This window comes from Hirundo rustica, chromosome 1 (assembly GCF_015227805.2).
Source record: "Hirundo rustica isolate bHirRus1 chromosome 1, bHirRus1.pri.v3, whole genome shotgun sequence".
Lineage (NCBI taxonomy): Eukaryota > Metazoa > Chordata > Aves > Passeriformes > Hirundinidae > Hirundo > Hirundo rustica.
Window position 1 is genome coordinate 152,832,553 of NC_053450.1, and position 23,734 is coordinate 152,856,286.

The 23,734-nt window shown below is 41.1% G+C and overlaps 1 protein-coding gene across 1 annotated transcript; it reads left to right on the top strand.

Annotated features, from left to right (window-relative positions):
- The first annotated feature begins 735 nt into the window (after nucleotides 1-735).
- AQP1 (aquaporin 1 (Colton blood group)) lies at nucleotides 736-19,382 on the top strand. Its single transcript, XM_040072951.2, has 4 exons — nucleotides 736-1,284; nucleotides 15,550-15,714; nucleotides 15,838-15,918; nucleotides 17,390-19,382. Exons 1-4 carry the CDS (start codon nucleotides 895-897, stop codon nucleotides 17,567-17,569), a joined length of 816 nt encoding a protein of 271 aa, XP_039928885.1. The 5' UTR covers nucleotides 736-894; the 3' UTR covers nucleotides 17,570-19,382.
- Nucleotides 19,383-23,734: the final 4,352 nt, after the last annotated feature.

The following is a 23,734-nucleotide window of genomic DNA, read 5'->3' on the forward strand; positions in this document are numbered from 1 at the left end:
AACGACATAAATTTTAATATGTAAATAAATTTAAAAAACCAACATCGGCATCCAAATTACACGCGTTTAAAGCTTCCAGCTTACCAGTGTTATGGTAGATTTGCACAGAGATTAAAAGTGATCCCTCACCAGTGAACACCGGCTCGTGCGAGCTGTGTAAATCCAAGTGTGTCCGTACAGCCGCCAGACTTGGCATCCAAAACAGCTCCGAGTCCCCAGAGCCAGCAGAAGGGACATTTCTACCCCTTATTTCAAATGAAACAGAGCTCCTGAAGCCTCTGGAGTGTGGATTTAGCTGTCAGTCTTGTTTACTACTTTCAGCTGTTATCTGCTGCCGCTGAAGCTGAGCGTGAATAACTTACCAGCCCGCGCTGATAACTTTGCTTTCTGTTTCAGAAAGAATTCCCTGACAGAAATCCCATCAAAGCTTTCATCCTGATCCATACGCTGAAAGATGACACAGGAGCTAAAGGAGTGAGGCTGAAATTCCTGAAGCTCTCCTAAGGATTTTTCCAAGAATTTTAAGGAGCCTCTTAAAAACGGCGGCAGAGATCGAACGCTGTTACGGGAGGGGAAAAGGAAAAAAAAAAAAAAAAAAAAAAAAAAAAAAAAAAAAAAAAAAGGGAAGAAAAAAACTTTGGCAGGCAAACAGTGTCTTACATCAATCTAGCAGTCAGCATCTATGTAGATGTTCTTTCCTCCTTTTGTGCAACACCCCTTCCCTCCTACAGACCACCCAAAGCCCTATAAATAATCCAAGGACCGTATTTTTCCTCCAGATTTCTCTTCAGACCTCAAAGGAAAAATATCAGGCAAAGGAAGGGAGAGAGGGAGAAGGGAAAGTGAGGAGGGGAGAGAGAGAGAGAGAGAGAGAGAGAGAAAGAAAGAGGAAAGATGGCTAGCGAATTCAGAAAGAAAATATTCTGGAGGGCAGTGGTGGCTGAGTTCCTGGCCATGAGCCTTTTTATTTTTATCAGCATCGGCTCTGCTCTGGGCTTCAACTTCCCCGTGGTGGCCAACAAAACATCAACGAGGTCTCAGGACAACGTGAAGGTTTCCCTGGCTTTTGGGTTATCCATCGCTACCATGGCTCAGAGCGTGGGCCACATCAGCGGGGCGCACCTGAACCCGGCCGTCACCCTGGGGCTGCTGCTCAGCTGTCAGATCAGCATCTTCAAGGCGCTCATGTACATCCTCGCCCAGTGCCTGGGGGCAGTGGTGGCCACAGCCATTCTCTCGGGAGTCACCTCCTCTCTCCCAGGAAACTCCCTGGGGCTTAATGCTGTAAGTAGAAACTTTTAAATCCTCCTTTATATATATAGTTGAGTAAAAATGTAGCACCTGTAATCTACTAGATGCTGTAGGTAGAAACTTTTAATTCCTCCTCTATTTTCTTTTCTTCCTTTATTATTATTATTATTATTATTATTATTATTATTATTATTATTATTATTATTATTATTTTAATTTGAGTAGAAATGTAGCACTTGTAATCTACTAAAGCATTTGTAATCTACTGAAGGGGTTCTGCCGGTGCTGGTGACCTCAGGCTGTTTGTTGTAGCTGAGAATCCAGTCCTGACTGATAACCAGGATGTCACGGGGATGGTCCTTCCTCCCCACCCTCACTTTAGGAGCTTTAGGACATTCTGGTCGTGATCAGTTTTGCTTATGTTGAGTTTTGTACATCCAAGTTGCCGAGAGGTGGCTTTTGATGCCAGTTTAACTCCGTAATCACTGGCATTTTTATGACCTTTTGTGGTGCTGAGGGTCTCTAAGGTGACATACTGATTAATGTGCATGTACCAGTGTTGTTTTGGCTTCTGAGTGCGGTTCGTTTTCAGTACTTAATTAATTGTTTGTGTGTCCTGGTGATGGCTGCAGTGAAAACCCTTGGGAGCAGAGAGGTGTGCAGCAGGAGAAATCCCACCCCCAAAGGTGTGAGCAGTACCTGTTGCATTAGGCAGAGTGCTCAGATCCTGCCTGACAGAATCCCAGCTGCCCTATCTGTGCATTTCTGGGCAAAAATTGGACAAATCCTGAATTCTCATGCGTAAACTGGAAGAAAATATGAGGCAGCTACAGGTAACTGGGTGCAGGTTCCTGCTCTCCCCCAGCCAGATGCTCTCATCGTGCTGCCTAAAAACTGCCTGGCCACAACTCCTCCTCCTCAAAATGTCATTTTGTTATTCTTGTTGCAGCATAATAAGAGAGGGAAAAAAAAAGGATAAATACCTTTTTAAACTTGAAATCATCCCACTGTTAGAGGCAGTGCTACAGACACTGCCGGACACACAGTGCTATAAATGGAAATTCCTTATGGTCACTTATTTGACCTGATCTCTTAAGCACAAGTATTTAGCGTATTTTCCTTGACCCCTTTCTTGCAGAATACTCCTGACTGCAGTTCATAAATTGAGCTGATTTCAAACCTTATGCCCATTTGAAGTCACAAGGGTATTTGGGATGTAAAGCTGCAAATGCAACACCTCTTCTGAAATAACTTAGGCAGAATAGCAATATGGTTTTGCATACTGTCATTTGACATTACTGTTAATTCAGAACATTAGTCAGGTTTCCAAAACAGAATAAAATCTGATATTAAGGTGATTCCTGGGCAGTTCAGTATCATCCACCCTCGTGTTACTCCGTGAGTTGCTGCTCACCTGCCTCTCTCCTGGTGCCTGCAGCTATTCCATCCTGCCAGCGCTCTGGAAATCTTGATGTGTTGACTCAAAACGTTTCGGGGAAGAAGAGCAAATAATTTTATTGACTCCAGAAGGCTCTGGCTGTGAGTCTGAGACATAATCTTTCCTGTGAAACCACTGAGAGAGGGAACAGCTCAACCACACGGGACAGGGTGTCTGCCCAAGTGGTTTCCTCGAGAGGTCCAACTGCCATTAAACACGGGAGGTCTGGTTTTGGTAGCACTTAAGCTTGGTTTTTCCCTTTTGCTTCCATAAAATCCTGATGACTGGTTCCTTCCTCTAACCAAAGCACTAAACCTGGCCATTTCTGAAGTGGGGTGAAGCTCTTCTTGCCCCTCAGCCAGTAACTGCTCAAGCTACAAAGGCAAAACAAGGCAGGGTTGAGTCTCCGTCGTATAAATTTTACAAATTGATTGGCAATTTCTGTGCAATGGAATAACAGAGAACATAGCTTCTAAAAGCTCTGGTCCCACTGTTTGTGGTTGGAAAATATCCAGAATTTTGTTTCTCTTCTCTTTCACATCCAGTTATAAATTTTCTGTCTGGAGGACAGTGGGGAGACCCCCCTGGGGATAGTGAGGGCAGCAGCTGTTCTTCTCCCTTGCGAGAATGAACTAGAGAGGAAAAGAAAGGAAAGCAGATCCATTCATTTCCCAGTGACAAGCCTGGAGTGCCTGGGCGTGGGAGGGCTGAGGGGGACCTGGGTCTGAGCCCAAGGTTTGGGGGAGCAGCAGCAGAGGGGCTGTGCTGGTGCAGAGCTGATGCCAACAGGGCACATCCTGAAACCACAGCTCTCAGCTGGTGAGGAGAAACCACAGCTGCTTTTATTGTTATGGTTTTCAACTTGAGCACGAGGAGGGGAGGCTCAGAGCTGGCATCCCTGCCAGCTACTCTGTCTTCTGCACCTTCTTGTGGATAGCGAGGTGTGGATTCCCTGCTCGGAAAGGGAATAGAAGGAAAGAGAGCGCTGCTTGTTTGATAAGCTTGTGAAGAGGGTTTGGATGTGTGTGGCTTTGTCCTCTGTTCTGACCCTGCTGTGCTTTTGGAGAGGTGTTTTTTACAGGAAAAGTGTGGTGGGGGCAGTGCAATGGAGTGGCTATCCAGTGCTCCCAGTGCATACAGGGTGAGGTTGCATGCCTGAACTCGGATTTCTCCTGCCTGGCTGCAGGTCCTGCACTGAGGGACCAAGCTGAGAGCTCATTTCCACTGGCTCCTCTCTAATCCACAGAGAATGAGAGACAAGGAGAGGCACTTCCACCTCTAGATCTGAGTTGTTTCCAGAGACACGCAGCTCCAGGCTTGGAAGCCTCTGCTAAGTATCCAAAATTAAGTGAGAAAAATCCATGTATTTCTCACTGCACAAAGGGGAAAAAAAGAAACACAATAAAACGAGGCACAAAACCCAGCCATGGACAGTACAAGGCTGAGGAGAAAGAAGGGAGGATTAAAATGCAGGATGTTCCTTTAACATGTTCAGTATTAAGGTCTGGTTTACACTAAGACAAGCAAACCAGTCACACATCAGGATTTTGATCCAAACTTTGCTTAAGTCAACAGATATATTTTTAGTTACTTTGGCTGGTCCCGAGTAAGACATTTTGGACAACGCTCAGAGATGTATTTAGATTACTGAATCCTTTTAAGACACTTAACTTCCAATATATTTTAGTAGTGGTGTGGGTTCCAAAGTAAAAAATTGGAGAATTGGAGAAGCTGGATGAGGAGTATTCAGTGTGTTTGCTCTTCTAAAAATTCAAGTATTTTTTCCTTACATCATCTTGTATTTTTTTTTTGGAAGTTGGATTACTACACGTTACAAATTTCCATTAGGTAAAGCTGTAAGAATAGAGAATACCAGATCTAAAATGCACTCATCTGCCAGCAGAGCTGGCTATTGTCTGATGAGGACAGATCTGGAGTTTGGATAATGGAAGAAACTACTCAGCACAGGCAGTTAATGACCAGCAAAGAGCTCGAGCAGGAAAGAGGGGTGAGAGGAGGCTTCTGTGCTGTAATGTTACACAATACTTGCTGTTAAACACTGCTTATCTGGAGAACTTTTATCAAATTTTTAAAAATATACTCAGAAAATTTCTTTAGCTCAGGTTATTTTATATCTCTATATCTCTGTATCTCTGTATCTATCTATCTATCTATCTATCTATCTGTCTATCTATCTATCTACCTATCTATCTAATAACCTGAGCTAAATATATAGGATATTTAATTAATTAAAACTTTGTGACAAATACAGACACCACTTCACAATTTTCACAATTTTATAGTTTTCTATATTATGGCATAGTGATGAGAGCACATAGGGAGTGCCAGGAAATGTGTCCCCTCAGTCTTGGGGCTATAATTTGGAAACTATTTGAAAACTTGGCCTTTGAGTTTATGATGAGAGATATTATTTTAAAAATTATAAATGGTTCAAAAATGGTAGGCAAGAAAAACAGACCTGAAGGTAACGTTGCTGGGGTAGATAAAGGGAAAAGAAAAACAACCAAGAATAACAAATAGGAGGGCTTGGGTTTAGAAAACACCCAGTGGACTGATAAACATTGTTTGTGTAACTAAGGAGCTCTCTGGAAAAGCCAGAGGAGATCTGTGGTCAGTGGACTCAGAGGTCATTTTAAGACAGGTGAATATTCATGTGGATACTATTCCTGGAGTGTGGAGTTTCTTGTTGCTGCAGCACCCTTTGAATTTCTGCTGTGACTGGCTGTCTCTCTGTGCTCCGTGGGGCTCCCCAAACCAGGATCAGCCGTGGCAGAACGTGCAGTGTCCTTTGGGGATAAACACCCCGTGTCCAGCTCTAGATTTCTCAAGGGCAGGGAAAAAGGAAACCTTGGCTGTCTTTGACTCCTCATAGCAGACCAGTATCTGCTCCTTTGAGACACCTCCCAGCCTCACCAAGGCACACCACAGAACCACAGAATCATGGAACTGACTTGGTTTGAAGAAACCCTAATGATCCAACCCCCTGCCATGGGCAAGGACACCTTCCACAAGACCAGGTTGCTCCAAGCCCCATCCAACCTGGCCTTGAACACTTCCAGTGATGGGAATGAATCCTTTTCCCAAACTACTCCCACTTAGCTGGATTGTGGTCCAGCAGCAACAGAGCACCTTGGAACCTCAATGCTGGAGATTTTTAGGGTTTTTTTTTCCTTTACTGTCTACATGTCCCCAGCTCCAGCCTTATTCTGCTCCTTGGGGAAGATGAAAAATCTCTTGTCTCCAGGAGAGTGGAGCATAGGATGTGATATGTGGATCCTTATCATTTGCAGATGAACTTATCTTTAGAGCATCCATGCCTGGTGAATTTTCTCCCAACAAATTCCCAATTTGCTTTTCCAGCGCAAACATAATGTTGCACCAGCACTGGGAATTCCCTTTCTTTTGTGGTTGAGGCCTGCCGCACCTTTTAATGGCATTTGTGGGTCAGCTCTGAAATGTTTATCCTGACATTCCCCCCTCCATGCTCCCCATCATTTAGAAACTTGTCTCAGAGGGAATTCCCTGTGGGAATCACCACACTCCCCACGTTTGGTCCCCACAAGGGGCCTTCTCACCATGGGGAGCAGGACTTGCCTGGTTGCTCTGGATGACTCAGTGTTTGCCTTGTGATTTCCCTGTCTCCTCGTGCCCGCGCCCTACGAGCCCGTTCTCCAACCTCCAATTAAACAAAGCCGGCTTGAGTTGGAAGAACGTCCAAAATAAACTGAGAGCTTGACAGTGTGAGGGGACAACTGAGTAAGAGATGCTGCTTTTCCTCTGAGTCACTGTGGAAAATTGCAGCTCCAGAGGTGCTGCTGGATGGACGGGACATGCAGCTGGGTTCCTGACCTTTAGCGCTTATTGAAGAATACTTGGATGCCTTTTTTTTTTTTTTTTTTTCAAGGCAGATTATATATTTTGCCATTCTCAAGTCTGGGACAGTGAGAAGTTTCATTCTCCCTTTCTCTGCCCTCTGCTCTATCTATTTTTCATCCAGTTTAGGTTTCTCCTGCCAAGTTTTCCTCTGCTGGGACATCTGCGGGCTCAAACATTCACAAGGGACCAGAAGTTGCTGCATTTTTAAAATGAGCAAAATGGTTCCGGTACATGACATTGAGCTGGGATTTTTATTTCTTGACAAAGACTGTCACAACAATAGCTCATTGTTCACTGTCAGTTTTTGCAGCAGAGGGCTTTTAAGGCTTGCCAGCATTGTGCTGAGAGGCCCCAGGCCGGGCAGGTGGGACACAGGAAAGGCACCTGCTCAAAACTGGCCACGCTCTTGGCCTCTTTTTAATGAGTTCACACAGTGACAGCAGAAACATCTGGGCTGAGATGTAAACCTGATGGTTATCACCCATCCCCCAGAGAATTCGGGGTTGTGGCTCTCATGCTTATCTCAGATCTCAGAGCTTATTATCTGATTTCCATTTCTGCGAAGATTTGCTTAGCGCCTCTCTAACGACAGAGCCATATCCCGGGATTTTGGCAGGGAGCACGGAGGGATGCAGCAGCACGGCCATTTCTGGGACAAGGAGAGGCCCTTGGTGCCCCTCCTCCTGCAGCCCAGTCCTTTTGTGCTAGAGCAGAGGAGATCAAAGTGGGTTTGGTGCCGGTGGATCCAAGGATGACCATTTGGAAAAGGCTCTGCAGGCCTCAAACTTAAAGGTTCTCTTCATTTATTTCTACTTAGAAATGGTAGAAATTCTTGAAAAGGGTGCACAGGGGTGTTTAAAACAATGAGTTGCCATAGATCTAAAAAAAATTATTAATTTGGTAGGTTAGTTTATATTGTAATACAAGCGGAGTCATACTGGGATTTTCAGAGAATGATTTTTTGGTGTTAGAGCAACTGTCAAACTAAGTACGATTTAAGTAAAATTAATTTTGCCACCATCCTTCCCTAGTGGTTAATAAACAGCAAAAATTGGTTTCCTTTCCATAGAGTTCTCTGATTGTATCAAATATATTTGGGTGTTCTGGGTGTTCTGTGTTTGCACACCCTCAAACACACTCACACACCAGAGACAGATGGACAGAAAGATTCTTCAAATGAGATAAACCCAAATTACAATTTTTAATTTAAATTCATTGTAAACTTTTTTTAAAAAAAAAAAATTTAAAAAATCCATTAGTAGGTGTGGGTTCTGAACCAGGATCTGACATGGCAAGGACCACAGCCTGAGAACAAATGGAAATGTCCACAGCAAGAGAATGAATATTATGGATTAATTCTGGTTAAATTGGTGCAATGGTAAGAAAAAAAAATCTAGGTTTTTGTAGCAGGGCTCGTGGGTTTTAGCAGATAATGTAAACTTCAGGGAGCTGAGAAAAAATTTTCTTTAATCAGTCAGTCCTAAAAAATATCACTATCTGGGCTGTATAGATATTTTTAAGTGAAGCATTTTTAAAGCAAGGATACCAAACCACATCACAAGTACTAAAGGAAGAAAAGATAACCCTTGAAAAATTTCCTGTTTGTCTCCAGAGGAAATTGCCTGTTTTCTTTAGGGCAGTAGTACATTTTTGCTTATTTGTCCATTCTCCAGCCTAATCGAGGGAGTTCAATAACAGAGAGGTCTTTACCTGGTACCACAGTTGTCTCCTGGAGGTTTTTTCTGGCCTGGCTGGGAACATTCTGAGCCCTGAGTATTTGTTAATGTGTAATTGATGGGAAAGTGCTGATCTTCCTGGCACACAGAGCTGGTGCTGGTGTTTGACTGCTGGAGGAGATCTGAGGCTGAGGCACAACATTGACCTGTTAAATCAAATATACAGGGCTTGACAGGCATCCTGGAGGAAACTATAAACAGCAGGAGGGCCTGAGAGCTCTGCAAGGCACGACTCACATAGACTAGAAAGGAGTAAAGAAATCCTCTGTGTGCTTCCCTGGACGAGTCCTCTGCATCCCCTCTCTAGGAACCATTGGGAGGTGTCACAGAAAACTAAACTTTTCCAGGCTCTCGGTGCTAATTCTGTGCCAAGTGGAGTCAATGAACGCTTTCAGAGCAGAAATGTGGCACGTTTCCTCACACACAGACACACAGAGCTCCTCCTGAGGGCACTGATGGCTGTGTTTGGAATGGGTAAGGTCAGGTTCAGTCCTTTTCCTTCCTCTGTTAGGTCTTCTTGCTTGGTGAACAAGGTGGAGAAATGAAGGAGCTGGAATTGTTCCCCCAGTTCCGGAAATGCATTGCTCAGGCTCAGCTGGTTTTTAACCCCATGGAAATGCCAAGTCTTCAATGCTGTGCACAAGACTGACTCCTGAATTTTGAGAACTTCACAGATTTGCTGGAGTTTTTCCAGAAATATAAAATTACTATTACTTTGGTGAAATTGCCAACCATACTGTGGGGTCTGTGCAAATCCAGGTGTTATTCCAGTAACAACACAGAAAGGACGATCCTATTTGGCTCAAAATTCAGATATGCCCAAAATTCCCCATCTGAAATACTACCTCCTTCTGGGCTGGTAATAAGAGGATATAATAAACAGCTCTGTGGTATAAATGAGTGCTTCAGCTATTACAGAAAATTAACTGTTTGCTTGGGTTTAGCTCTCTAAAGAAAAAAATACAAAACCTCACAATTCCTTATCCTCTGAATAAAAGCTCTTTTTTTCTCAGCAGCAACTTTTAACAAAAACAAACAAACAAACAAACAAAAAACCAACCAACCAACCAACCAACCAAAAAAGTTTCTCACAAGTAACTTTCCCAGAAGCACATCAAAAAGTAAAAGAGCAAATAACAAAAACAATTGTCTGTCTCTGACCAGCTGTGCTAAATGCAAGTCCTGTAGAGGAACTGAGTCTTACTGCCTGTCTTGGTCTGACACACAAATTTTATGTGCTCTGGTTTAATATAATAATCTTTGCCCCTCTTTCTCTCTGTGTCACTAAGACACGAAGCCCTGGATAATTTCTCCTCGGCCTGCAGAGAGGGTGGGAGGAGGGAGCTTTGCCTTGTTCCTGGAGGGTGTCTGCTGCCTAAAGAACGGAAAATATGATTTCTGCTTTGGGAATTGAATGAGCCCCCTTTAGAGCTCTTAAGGCTGTATTTGTAGGAAGGATAATCTAGCAGAGGACAATATGTTTTGTCCCCAGGTTCTGCTGAATGCTTCCATTGTTGATGTAGGATATGATCCAAAGCTAATTCATTAGCAGCCTCTGAGTGCTCCTGTCATGTAATTTTAAGTGAAACTCTTTAGATTTTTGCCTGTCTCTCTTTACTGACAAAATGAGACTTCTGCACTCCCCGAATCCCTAATAGTCAATTAATGGGTCTAGAAACAGCCATTTCGGAGTGGTGCTGTTAAATAGCAAGTGTAGAAGTGAATAACTGTAGTTAAACAGCCAGGGATGAAGTCTCTGAATTAGTTTTGGCTATCACTCAAGGGATGGTTTATAGCTATGGAGATGTGGGATAGATTTCCAGGAGAATAAAGGTATGTTATCAATACAGAAATAATCAAGTTCTTTTCATGACAGAGCTGGAGATGAAAGAGTGAGAAAAGTGAAACGAAATGACGGGCATGACAGTGGGATGTGGTTTGGAGGGAAGCAGGGAGATGAATTTCTGAGATTACATTTGTAGAACATCCCATTGAAGAACTTTGCCAGCCAAATGCTTGAATTATAAATAGTTACCATAAAAAAGAATGATTATTATTTCAAAAGAGAGGATGACAAAGAGAGAATGAACCTTCTAAATTTTTTGTGAAGTGTTTTCCTTATTCAGTAAAAGAAGGGAAGTCAAAGAAGGGAAATGTTAAGCGATAAGAAGAAAATGCTGTAAGACGGCAAGAACTTACTTGAATAAAATGCTAACTTTAGGAAAAATGTCTGCCATGGCAGAAAAAAGGTAATAATTTAGGTAGGATGGTGAGGATATGCAAGGAAGAGATGTCCCAGCCAATAAAAATGCTGTGGTTTATATTTCCTCCCTCAAAACCACACTAGCAGGCCGGGCTTGCTCTGGGGTTTCATAAGAATGGGGAAAGCTAAAAATCCCGTGTTAAAAAATAGACTTCTGCAATTCCAGAAGCCCCTTTTTTTTTTTTTTTCCTTTTTTTTCTGGAACAATGATAAACTAATCCCTGTTATATGAAAGGAAGCTGGGTCCTGGAAGCTCCAATGCAGGGCTAAGGGTTTGTGGGATGAGATGGAGCTCAGCACCACGTGATGGAACCACCTTGCATAACAAAGCGTCTTATCCATATAACGGGAAACAGGTTTGGACTTGATATACTTTCACTCATAATGAGAAAAATATGAAGCCACTGGAGAAGTACACAGTGGGGTTTACCTTGGGCCAGTTTAATTTCCTGTCCCCATTTCTCTTCCGAAGGCAGACAACTCATACATATCCTGTCCCAAAAAACAAAAAAACATTAAAAAAAATCAAAAGGAAAGAAAACATACCATTAATTTTCCCAAATTATTGTTGTGGGAGTCAGTCAGCTAAACATGGCAGTTAAGGGCACTTCTGGCAAACAAATTCCATAGTTCCCATCTCCTGTCTGATGTTATGGAGAGCTGGAAGTGATGTGGCCACTGCCCATTTCCTAAGACATAAAGCAGGTGTTCCTCACCACTGATTGCTCTCATGTTCATGTCCAGATAACTCTTTTTGGGGTTTAACCCTCCTCATTTGAGCGTCTCTTGCAGTGTGCCTTCAGTGCTTCCATAGTTTCCAATTTGTTGCATCTCAGGAGTTTTCTGAAGAAGATGCGATTTCTGTACATTTACTGAATTCTGGTAGATTTTTATTCCATTACCTTGTTCAAATTCACAGTGAACAGGGGGCGGGGAGGGAATATTAATCATGGGATGGTTAAGGCTGGAAATGATGGAATTCAGCCCACAGAAGGATGCTCCTCCCTGGGGGTGTCTACAGGTTCTGCTTCTTGTCTGGGAGCTGTGAGGGTCGGGGGGGAATTACTCACTGCAAGCTAATGTAGCCAAGATTGATTCAGCTGATCAGATAAATGTGCCCACAGATAGCTCTCACACCTTGCCAAGGATTCAGCCCATTTCTTATGTGTGTTTCTGGTGCTTTCTCTGTCAAAACACTGACTTAGAGATGAAGCTCAGTGGAATTATTCATGTGAACAAAAAAGGGAAAGAAGTTTGTGTAGACTCTCTTGGAGAGGAATATGGGCTTGTGTGTTTCATTTAAACCCCTTAGAGCATGTTGGGTTCCTTAAAGCACTGAATCCACTCCTCAAGTCTCCCAGGTCTGAAGCCTGAAAGCTCAGGGAGTTGCTGTGCTGTTCCCTGCCCTCTGACATTTTTTTCTGAACCTTAATGAGGATTATTGGGCTGCAAAGAGAAGATGTCAAAGGTTTCCCAGCAGATACATCAGGGACAGATGCAGTGTCAGCTCACATACCCTGTGACCAATGGTAAGAGGTACCAGTGCAGGGAAAAAGGCATTGCAGTGTGGGTACAGGTCACTGGAAAGGGTCCTCTTCACCCCAACACTGCGCTAGAAGTGGGTGTGTCTAGTTTCAAAGCATTCTTTTGTCTATTTAGGAACCAGAGATATTGGTCACCTTGTGTTCGGTATATTCTCAGTAGCAGAATGACAGACGTTAAGAACAGCTGTGGATTTTTAGTCAGGTCTCTAATGTGTGGTACTGCTTCCCACTAAATTCAGATTAAGCTTTAGACAACTCTGAAGCTTCTAGAGTCTGGTATTCTACAAAATAGTCCACAAAAGTTCAAGCTTTCCTTAAAAACCTGAATAACATACAGAAAATATAAGCAAAGGATGACAAACTCATGTTGATTGTGTCTCCCTGGTTCTGTCAAGAGCTTAAACCAGCAGATTCAAAAGGTACAAAATGTTATCTGGGTGAGACTTGCAAAACCTCTAACAATAAGGATGATATAAATATAAATATAAATATAAATATAAATATAAATATAAATATAAATATAAATATAAATATAAATAATATAAACATGCACATGAACATTTAAACTTGACAGAACGGAATGTAACTTCCTACTCCCTTTTTAAAGTTTTTTGGGGTGTGCTCAGGATGGTGAACACTGGTGTTGTTCCATGCGTACCATGGATGGCCCAGGCTGCTGCTCCAGCAATAATTTAGCTCTGAAAAGGGGGCAAATAAATACTCTGTTATCCTACACTCACACACTGCAGATCCACAGGCCCCAGCAAAGCAGGACATCCAAGGCTGGGCCAGGTTTGTCCCATTTTGGAACATGGCCCAGAGTCCTTGCTCTCACAGTGGAATCTTAACGTTCCTGGCAGGCAGCGTGAAATTACCCGGCTGGAGGAAAGCAAAAGGTTTCCTATGATATTTCCAGGTTTTCTTTGATTCCACACAGCCCATCAATAAGTGTTGATTAGCAGGGAGAATGACCTCAAGTCACGTCAGCTGTAGGATGTGTTTTTCCTGGAGGGAAGGGAAGAATATGATTTCCGCCTCTCGAAGATAAGGATTATCACAGGTTTTTAAAGAATAATTTTGCTGTTATTGTCTTTTATAGAAGCCCTTCAAGTGAAGGGGAAGCCCAATGGCTGGCCAGTGTTTAATCTTTTAAAATGTCAAGGCTTTGTCAAATGTTAACATTGTTGCATCAGCTCTGGGTTCTCTGGGGTTGCATTGTGACAGGAGAGAATTTGGTTTTTTATCTGTTTTTGGGCATGTGCACATCAGTCACTTGTTTGCTAAGAACACCTGGCTTTTAAGTTTGGCCATTTGGCCTTCCAAATGTGAGATAAGATTTTCCAGAGGGTATATAGTCCAGATTCTTAAATTGGTTTTGATACAAGGAAATGCATTGGAAGCCTAATTTGTTGAGAGACAAAAATCCCACTGTCTCTACAGTGAAAAATTATTTTTAAAATTTACAAAAGCAATAAAATATTAATTTAGAGATATCAAGCATGAATTTCTGGATTCTGCAATTTTCGGCGCATCTCATATGGAGGCATTTATGTCAGACTCACACTTCTCACATGTATGTCCTAATAATGATGAAGGTTTCATTAATAGATTTCAGTTTCTACTCTAGGGATGCTGAAGAAACCAAAATACCCATCCTTTCAACCAGTATTCCCTTCTATTCGTGGATAAACTAGTTCTAACTCAGAGGATATTTCTCCTGCATGTTAAATAACAAGTTATAAAAATACATTATTAGTGTTTCAGATTAGGAGGATTTAAAAATCAGATTTATGCTGTGGAAAGACTCAAATGCCTTTTTTTCATCACTTAGGAATTTGATTTTAAACTTTCTTCTAGAGAAGAAACAAGAAATGTGAACAGCTCCTGTGGAAAGTGAAATAGTTCAGTTAAGCATCTTTAAGTTGTAAGGTTTTGCAAGTATTAACTTTGGGGAAATTAGGGCATAAACCACAAAATCAGATTAATAGCAGGATTTCCCGTGGTTTCATTGTTCTGGACAGGTCACAATAACATGTAATTATGCTTTTTGCCATGTATGACCCAGCAGTTTTTAATGCAGGGGCTCTGACAGATGTGATAACCTACTGATAGCACAAACTAATATAAGTTTTGCCTAGTTTGCTTCCTACTCTGAGTCACATTCTCAGTCCCCTGGCCTGTGGCCAAGCTCATGTTTCATCCCCCCCTGCAAGTGAGTTATTTCTGCTTAACATCAAGTTATTCAGCTCAGTAACAGACTTGCCTTGACTTAGCGAAGACATTACTGAATACAGCAAGTAAAAGCAGAACTCAAAACTTGTTATAAAATCAAATGGTTTACCTCCATGGTTTCTTAGGCACAATTTTTTGTAGCAGTACTTCTGAAATATGACAGCGTTTCTGCTCTGTAATGTCCATTTGTGTGGATCACCATGGTTTCAATATGTTCTACAGCATTTACCAGCAGAAACACTGCTGATTACATGACTAATAATACCATTTGAATATTTATGTCTGACAGTTTGAGTCTTTCTAGATAATCTACTTCAGTAGGAAATAGAAGCACTCCCATCAGCCCCTGGGGATTCCTTAATTGGGGATGTTTTTTAAATGTATCCTGAAGGAGTTAAATGAGATTCAATTTGAGTCTAAGACACCAAAAAGTTCCCTGTGACTTAGGTGTCTAAGCTCATTGCAGTCAAATGAGATCTGTAAAACAAAAAACAAGACAGAGCTTTCAAATGATCCCCATCATTTCATCAGGTGAATGGATCTCATCTGCATTGACGACACCATTATCTGTGCAAATTAGAGACATATAGACTAAATATTAATATCTAGAAATGTTTTACATACTTTTGATCTTCTGTGACATCAACCAGTCCCACACAAACTTCATGTTGATCTCAGGGTATTTCCTGTGGCATTTGAGGCATATCTTCAGGCAATTGATTCCCAGCATAGGTAGAATATTAATATCTTAATATTAATATGGAAATCCCTGAAACAATGAGTGACTGTCCTAAGGCGCCACAGTTGACATCTGAAGAAGTAAACTCTGCTGAAGGTGACTCTCTCCTGATTTGCTCCTCACACGTAGATCAATTGCAGTCTCGTTGTTCCCAGTGGCTGAGGGCTCACTTTGGCTGGAAGCAGCAAACACTCAACCAGGTTGGGTCAAAAAAAGCTGTTGATGCCTAGGCTTCAGTACAGCAGGGAAAGTTTCAAAACTATATTTTCTCCAAATTTTTCTATTTCTTCCTATTTTCCCCCCCTATTAAGCAAAAGGAACCCCAGGAGGGAAATGGCTGTGCAGGTCTGCATTTTCATATTGAGGAAATAGATGCTGCAGAACTTTGTTACACCGGCTGAAGTCATGCAGGAATATGAAATAACATTTTCCTTCTTGCTTCCATGCAGCTTTCAGAGGGAATCAATGCAGGCCAAGGGCTGGGAATTGAAATCATTGCCACCTTCCAGCTGGTGCTGTGTGTCCTGGCCACCACAGACCGGAGAAGGAACGATGTCTCTGGATCGGCCCCTTTGGCCATTGGTCTCTCCGTTGCCTTGGGACATCTTCTCGCTGTAAGTTTTAGCCCCCAGAGGTTTTATCTGCCATGTCCCACCTCAGGGTGGGCCTGTGAAGGCAGGGGGATGATGGGGAAGCTTCATCTGTGCCTCACCTCTGTTTCTGTTTCTGCCTCCTAGATTGATTACACCGGCTGTGGAATTAACCCAGCCAGATCTTTCGGCTCAGCGCTCATCGCCAACAACTTTGAAAACCACTGGGTGAGTTGAGTAAATTTGTTTGACTCACAAGAGTCTCAGAAAATACATAACCTACAAGATCAGAAACACTTCAACACATATCATTAGGATCAAGTCAGAGTTGGCATTTCCTTTTCATTTAACAAAGAATATTTTCCTTTCAATCCTGATCAGCCTCAGGCAAACAAAAAGTCCTAAGCTCATTCAGTCTCTGTGCTCAAAGCAATACATTAGATTTTCTTTGGTTATTCCCCTTTATATTCACTTATTTCAAACATCTTAATTTTTTAAGCCTTATTTCACAGAATCATGTACTGTGTATTTATTTTTTAAACTTAATTTGCAAAGTGCTACTGCTTAATCTGGTAAAACACAATTTAGAAAGATCCTTAACAGGTTTATAAAAAGAAATGGATCATCCAGTATTTAAGAGCCAATAAAATGTTCAGCATCTTACAGGTGAGTGCCTGCTTATGTGTTTTCAAGGATAAGTGTTCTGGAAGCACTATAAATTTTAGATTATTCCTTGTGTTTAAATGTGGTTGAAATGAGGGTCTTCATGAAAATTTATCTATTTCACCCAAGTTCAGTAAAGAAGGCTGATATAAAGTTGTAAATGGGCATGTGTTCTTGAATATATAAAATGGGGCTTGTTCCAACTCTCCTACTCATGATATTGGCATAGACACAAATGGAAATTTAGTGGCAGTACAATGGGGTTGTGAAAATTTTGGATACTGATTCCATTTTAATCTAAAGAATAAAGCATAAAAGGAGGACATTGGGGAATTTTGGCAGTGCCTACCACTTGAACATTATTATTTGGACACTAAAGGGAAGTAACTAAGTGAGGAGATGATATTTTCAGAATTTAATAGGAAAATTATCATCCTCTGTAGAGACAGAAGAAGATAGAGGTAATATTTTGTGTTAAACTAATGATATTGCTGAATAAAAGAATTTTCAGACTCAGTAGTGCTTTGGTCCTGAAAAGTCTTCAATATCTTCTGTTGTTTCTAACAAAATGAACTTGTCTACTAAAATTATTTTATTACTTTTCCTTCTAAATTTTAATTTTCTTAAGTAGTTAGGCCTGTTCAATTACAGCAATTTCACCAGCTAAGCAGCATCTAGTGGCAAATTAATCCCCTCATTAAGTATTACTGTCAAATTCACCTATCACTGGAATTGAATAAGAGAATGGAAACTAATGTCCTGTTGTTTTAGAAATTATGCTTCCCTGCCAATTCTGTCTGTAGTAGCAGAGAGGTTTTAGCAGTAGGTAACTGATTTTAAATATCACAACTTTACAACACAGTCACAGATATTCACCTCTGGGTCTATCACCAATTCATGGTGACAAATCCCTGGTTTTATGCCCTGTGGTTAAGTAAGCATTCAGGTGGATAAGCCGCAGTTTTCAAGGTGAGGCTCCTCGGAGGAGCTCCAAATGCAGAAATACCTGATGCAATGGCTTGGATTTGTATTCCAGATTTTCTGGGTTGGCCCAATCATTGGAGGAGCAAGTGCTGCCCTGATTTACGATTTCATCCTGGCGCCCAGAACCAGCGACCTCACCGACCGCATGAAGGTGTGGACCAGTGGCCAAGTAGAAGAGTATGACCTGGAAGGGGATGACATGAACTCCCGGGTTGAAATGAAGCCAAAATAAAGAAGGGCATGGAGAGAGGAAAGAAAAAAATCAAAAGGCAAAAAAAAAAAAAAAAAAAAAAAGCACATTGGTTTCCGAAGATTTTATCAGTGTTATAGACTCTTTGTAAACCAGCAAGCAGTACTTTGGTTTTTTAATTCAATACAGTTTTCTGGGTTTTTTTTTTTTTTTTTTTTTTTTCTGTCCCCAATCCTAATAGCATTTTTTTTATATCTGAGGTTTTTCAATTACAGAGTCTTTAGGTTGAGAAGTCGTGACTTAAATAAATTGGGGTGAAGTTTATTTAGGTCACCCTTACATGATCTAAATAAATTGGGCTGAAGTTTAACGCTTCCCTCGGTACCACCCAATTTTAATGTGTATTTAGTGTGGGGGGCTTCTCTCACCACATCACTCAGTAATGATAAGCAGTTCCAATGACCAGTTTGTTTCCTGAAAGAATAGATATTGAGGACAGAGAACAATCTGTACCAATAACGGAGGCCTTACCCTTGAAAAAACAGTATTTATACAAAAAAATGCAAGGCTGGCTTCTAATGCCAGCAATGCATGGGAAAAAAAAAAACCAAAACAGTCTCAAATCAGTGTCTAAAAGCATCTTTTGGAAGGAAAAAAAAATATCTTTTTTGCTAAAGATTAGTTGCTATGTAAAATTGCCCATAATTTCCTAAATGATTGACCATCTTTGAGAAAGAGGGCCAGAAAAGTTATGCAGGGTAAGAATTTCCAAAGTACAGGATCTTTCAGACTTTCTAGTGTTTCATCCTCCCTGAACCTGCATCCAGTGGCTTGTGAGGGGAGAATATATGTGATTAAAAAAATATAGATATATTAACTCCTGGGAAGTAACAACTAGAAGTCAAATTGGAGAGTAACAACAATGGCAACAAGAGTGACATGGTTCCAATGTGCAAACAGGATCTGATGGTTCTACTCTGCTTTTGTTCACATTGTGTAATTTATCATGTAATTTGAAGCAAAACAAGGAGAAAAGAAGTCCCCTTTCTCTCTGACCCCATTCCATTAGCCAGCGCTGTGACATTCAGGGACCACAAACAGATGTGCACATGGTATATTTTCTAATGTGGGACAAATACATACCTGTAAATCCATTTTGGGGGTGGTTGCTTTGTTTTATATATATATATATATATATATATATAAATGTTTATATGTATGTTTTATACAGAAAGCCTAGTGTACTGTTTTGTAAGAAAATCAGAGCATAAACACAAGTGGAAAGAATTGCATCAGTGCTTAGCGAAATAAACAACACTGGAAACGAGAAAGAAAATTAACACTCTAAACGACATGGAAGATTATTTTCTGTTTAAATTTGTGTGTGTGTGTGCTACTTATGATTTCCTGAGTAACCCAAAGCATTAGCTGGTCTTACCTACTAACTATAGAATATAGTTAAAGCAGATCCGTGCTGATATACTTGTTCTGCACTAAACAGTTTTCCATAATAAATGAGGTCCAGAGGAACTGACAGAAAATCAGCACATTCCAGCATTCAGCAAAACCCCCCAGAGGTAATGGGATGGATTCCCCTCTCTGAGAGACAGGGTGGGATTAGGAGGTGAGGTAGGATTGGCATAGGAATCTGTATGGGTTGGATAATTTCATCAGCTTGAGCAGATGGACAACGAGAAAAAGAATAAAAATGAAAATCACCAGCAAAATAAACCAGAATATATTTTATCTTTCTTGTCTATATTTGGTGTGCTATCCCATGTATTGCCTATGTACATAGAGCATGATTGGATTTGGGGGTGGTTTAAAAATAAACAAAATCAGTTGTGCTAACATACGAACTGTTCATGGTTCTTCATTTTTAATTTGTCGTGTAATGCAATTTAATTTTCTGTACCATTTTTCAGGTGCCCACTTGTAAGACTGGGCCAATTTCTACTTTACCACTCTTCACTTGATGCTGCCCTTTAGGGAAAGAAACGTCCTTTGTTTTTATGGCAGCCAAAGCAAACCCTCATCTGAAAGTGAACTCTTCCAAATTATTCTTAGAAATGAAGCAGAGTAGCAGAATCTTGTACCCACTTTCTAGACTATCTTTCCAGTTTTACCTGCTGTTATCCCAGTGCCTCCATTGGCTCCAAATTAACCCATTTTTGCCTTACAGAATCTCTGAGCCAGAGAGAGAGCAAGAACAGTTGCAGAACTCATCCGCAGTAAATAGCTTGTTCTGACAAACTTCAGGTAACTTAAGAGTTAATGGTGCAGAAAATGTGTGATTCACAATTTGTTCCTTATTCCACACCTTGCAAAGAACTTGGCTTATTTTTTTATGCTTCAAAGTCCAAAACTGTGAAGGCAAAAAGCACTCTCTTTCCATTTGGGTTGTGATAGGACTGCACCGTATTAGCTGCTCTAGCTTATGATCACTAAAATAATAAATAAAGTAAATTAAAAACGTACAACAATAGTTTCACTGGGAAAGAAAAAAATCCCAAATCAAACTAAACAAAGTGTGATTTGATGGCATATTTCATAGAATCATTGAAAGATTTGTGTTGGAAGGGACTTTAAAAATCACCTGGTTTCAATTCCCTGCTGTGGGCAGGAACTATTTCCACTTGACCCTGTATTCACAGTGATAATGTTTAAACAATTTACAGTAAAGCTCTTAAGAAAATTTAATTAAAAACAAGTATTTAAGGTGAATTCCAATCTTAAACCCCTCCATTCCTCTTAAAGAAGGAGAAGCTTAATGCTATATTTTAAAGCGCTTTTGTAGTACTTATACCTTGAACTGAGAGCAGGGATTCAGGTCATGGCTGCTAATGGTGCTCCCACTCCTGGCACAAATGGTTTTTCTTTGTGCTGGACAAGCACCCTTCAAAATTATCATCAGCTCATTAAAATAGTTGAAACATACCCAGCGAAGGAATTAAAGGCATGAAGCAGCAAGTATTGAAACTCACTAACAAATGTCAATTGGGCAAATGTGATTTCCCAGAAACTCAGCAAAATGTCCCTGAGAAAGCAAGCCTGGGGCACGCTTGTTCAAACAGCTCCTGTGATGTCTGCACTGAGAGCTCCTGATCCATGGACTAATGGGGGCTGTCTGTGCCCTGGTGATGCCCTGGGCACAAACCTCCTGTATTTGTCACACACTCTAACAGGAAAAGGCTGTAGAATCCTAGAATGGTTTGGATTGGAAGGCAGCTTGAACATCATCTAGTTCCAAACCCTAGGAACACCCAGGGACACCTTCCACTACCCGAGGTTGTTCCAATCCCTACCCAGATTGGCCTTGGACACTTTCAGGGACAGGGCAGCCACATCTCTGGGCAACCTGTGCCAGGGCATCACCTTCCTCTGAGTGAAAATGATAAAGGGTGGATGCTTCCATAGATTATCCAGGAACCATCTACCATGGTCTCAATCCCAGATGCCTCAGGTATCCCACAGCATCCCAAACAGCTACAGTCTTTGTGAAGGAAAAGCACAAGAAAACATTCCCAAGTCCCAGAACGTGGGTGTCAGTGCCTGTATTGGCCATCCCAAATACCCCAAATTATTCCTGGGCAAAGCTGAGCAAAGCAAAGACGATAAATTTTCTTTTTCTGAGTGCAGGTTGCCATCCCAGGAGTGTAAAGGTGTTCCCACTCTCTGGTTTGCACAGGTGAAAAAACATCCTCTGCTTATTCCAACACGACAATTTACAAAAAGTCTGAGGAAGGTGCTTTGGACTCATCCCTGAGAAACCCCTGTTGCTCCAATATGGACAATCCAGGGAGATTTGGGCCCTGACTTTACCCACCTATCTTTAGAACAAAATGCATATTCTGCCTCCCCATTGTAACTGCAGCAATTTAATTTTAGATTTCGTTTTGCTCCACTCTACGTAGACTTTTAACATGTGCGAGGAAAGAAAGGCAATTGAAACCTAACATAATGACAGCCAGCACTCCAGGAAGCTTCCATTGTCCTTCCATATCCACCAGCTGCACCAGTCACAATTCACAGCTTAAAGTTTGTAAAAATTAGGGTAACACAATAATATAAATATAGAGTTTCTCATCGTATTTCAATGTTTGTGGCTGCTTTTACCCAGCTGAAATTTGGAGGTGCCAAGTATCGCACAATAAATTATATCAGGAATATGGATGCTATGATTCAGTTAGAGTCCGGGCTTGTGTAAACATCTGTGTGCAAACATTTGTGTCAAGAATAGTTCTGGGTTTCATTCAAGCCCAGATGCCCTTGAAGGTACCAAATTTTTTATATCTAAGTTGTCTGATATTACCTAAATTAGCCCAGAATTCTTTCTGAGGGCAAATGCGTAATTTTATAGACTTTCCAAAGCTGAATCAGGAAATAGAAACTCTGCTTAAATAGATTGATAGCTATTTAGACATTTACTGTCTATGAGATCACGTTGCTTTTGGTTCTTAATTAAAATTAATTTGCCAGGCAGGGCTATGAATGATATTACTGAGAAGGCACAATCCCTGTTGACTTCAAGGTTCCCCTTTGCTAAAGAAAGGAAAACTTTCCAGGGACCTCTACCCCTGACCACTCCCATGCAGCCATGGATGCCTGCCCATGGCCATTCCTGTTCCTCCACAGGCTTGCTGCCTGTAATTCTGTCATAAATTGCTGCATAGTCCAGAATTTGGTAAGGGCAGAGCAGAGAATAAACACAGGAACACAGAATGGATGGAGGGAAGTGACACAGGTCACACAAGGTGACCGGTTTTTGGATTTTGATAGCATTCAGAAGGATTAAATCTCCTTTCACCTTGATTGAACTCTGTGCCCTACTGCCCCAGAGCCATACCTGTTTGAACGAGAGGTTTTCACCTTTTTCTATCATTCTGTTGTCAGGTTTACAGTCTTGGATAAAAAAAGAACTCCAGAAACTCAATACACTCCCTTGCTCAAGATTTCCTGAACTTCCTGATCTGTCATGCTCCAAAGTTTGCCATGAATTGCCCTCATTGTGCCTTTTCCTCTGTTTTGTTTCTATTCTCGTCTTGGAGCAGGAACTGAGGAGCTGGTGGAAAATGATCAGTGTAGTGATAATATTGGCCCATTTTTGGTAGCATTTCTAGAAAATTTTTACCTCTTTCTCATCTTTTCCTTTACAATTTCCTTTCAAGAGGGGGACCATTATTAGTTAGAGCAGATCCCTCCACCTAATCTCTTCTCCCTTCAGCTTGTGCCCAGTCCCCTGCTCTAAAGGGTGTATCCTTGCTCCTAGAAAAAAACCTGGAGGGACCATTTATTAATTCATTTTTTCTTTGCCATTGAAAGCAAACAGAACAATGTTTCCTGGAAGCATGGGAGCCAAACAGCAACTCTTGACTAAAAGTGGCTGTTAAGTGCAATTGCTGGAAATAGACACAGTTGGTTTTTTTCATGGTTTTTTTTTTTTTTTTTCCCTGAAAAGTAAATGGAGCACTTGCAGGTACCAATCTGTCCAGAAGACAGATGTGACTGCAAAAAAAACGAGCTGCAGGGCACACTTGATTCCCTTTGGGGGTCTCCAACTTTTTTCTTGTTTCACCATTTCACATTATTACTTAATCAAGAAGAACCTGGCATGAAATAAAGGGAAGAGAGAAAAATGATGGGCCTGCCTGATGCTATATCCTATCAGTGCTGTGTGGGAACACTGTTACTGTGTTTTCTGTCTTGGAGCCAGATCTGATCTACTCAAAATTATTTAGCTTTGTTCAAAGAGTGAAAAAGGAACTAAATTATATTCCTATCTAGCTTTACAGTGGTTTGTGTTGTCATGGTAATGCAAAATGTTGGGGTTTTTTGTTTGTTTTTTTGTGTTTTTTTTTTTTGTTGTTGTTGTTGTTGTTGTTGTTGTTGTTTTGGGTGGTGGTTTTTTTTGTTTTTTTGTTTGTTTGTTTGTTTTTTGTTGTTTTTGTTTTTGTTTTTTTTTGTGTGTGTTTTTTTTTTTTTGTTTTTTTTTTGTTTTTTTCTTTTTGTGATACTAGGGAGAGGCCATTAATGCTTTCATGTGGGCTGTAAGAGGCCTGACCTCATCTCTGTCTGGTCAAGACTCAAGTCAGGCAAGGGAGTCAATCTCAGGTGCCTACTCCAACCTGTGAAACCCCAAAGACCTGTGATGTGCCAATTTTACACATATTCCTTGCAAATCCATGTCATTCAATTTCTGTTAATCTT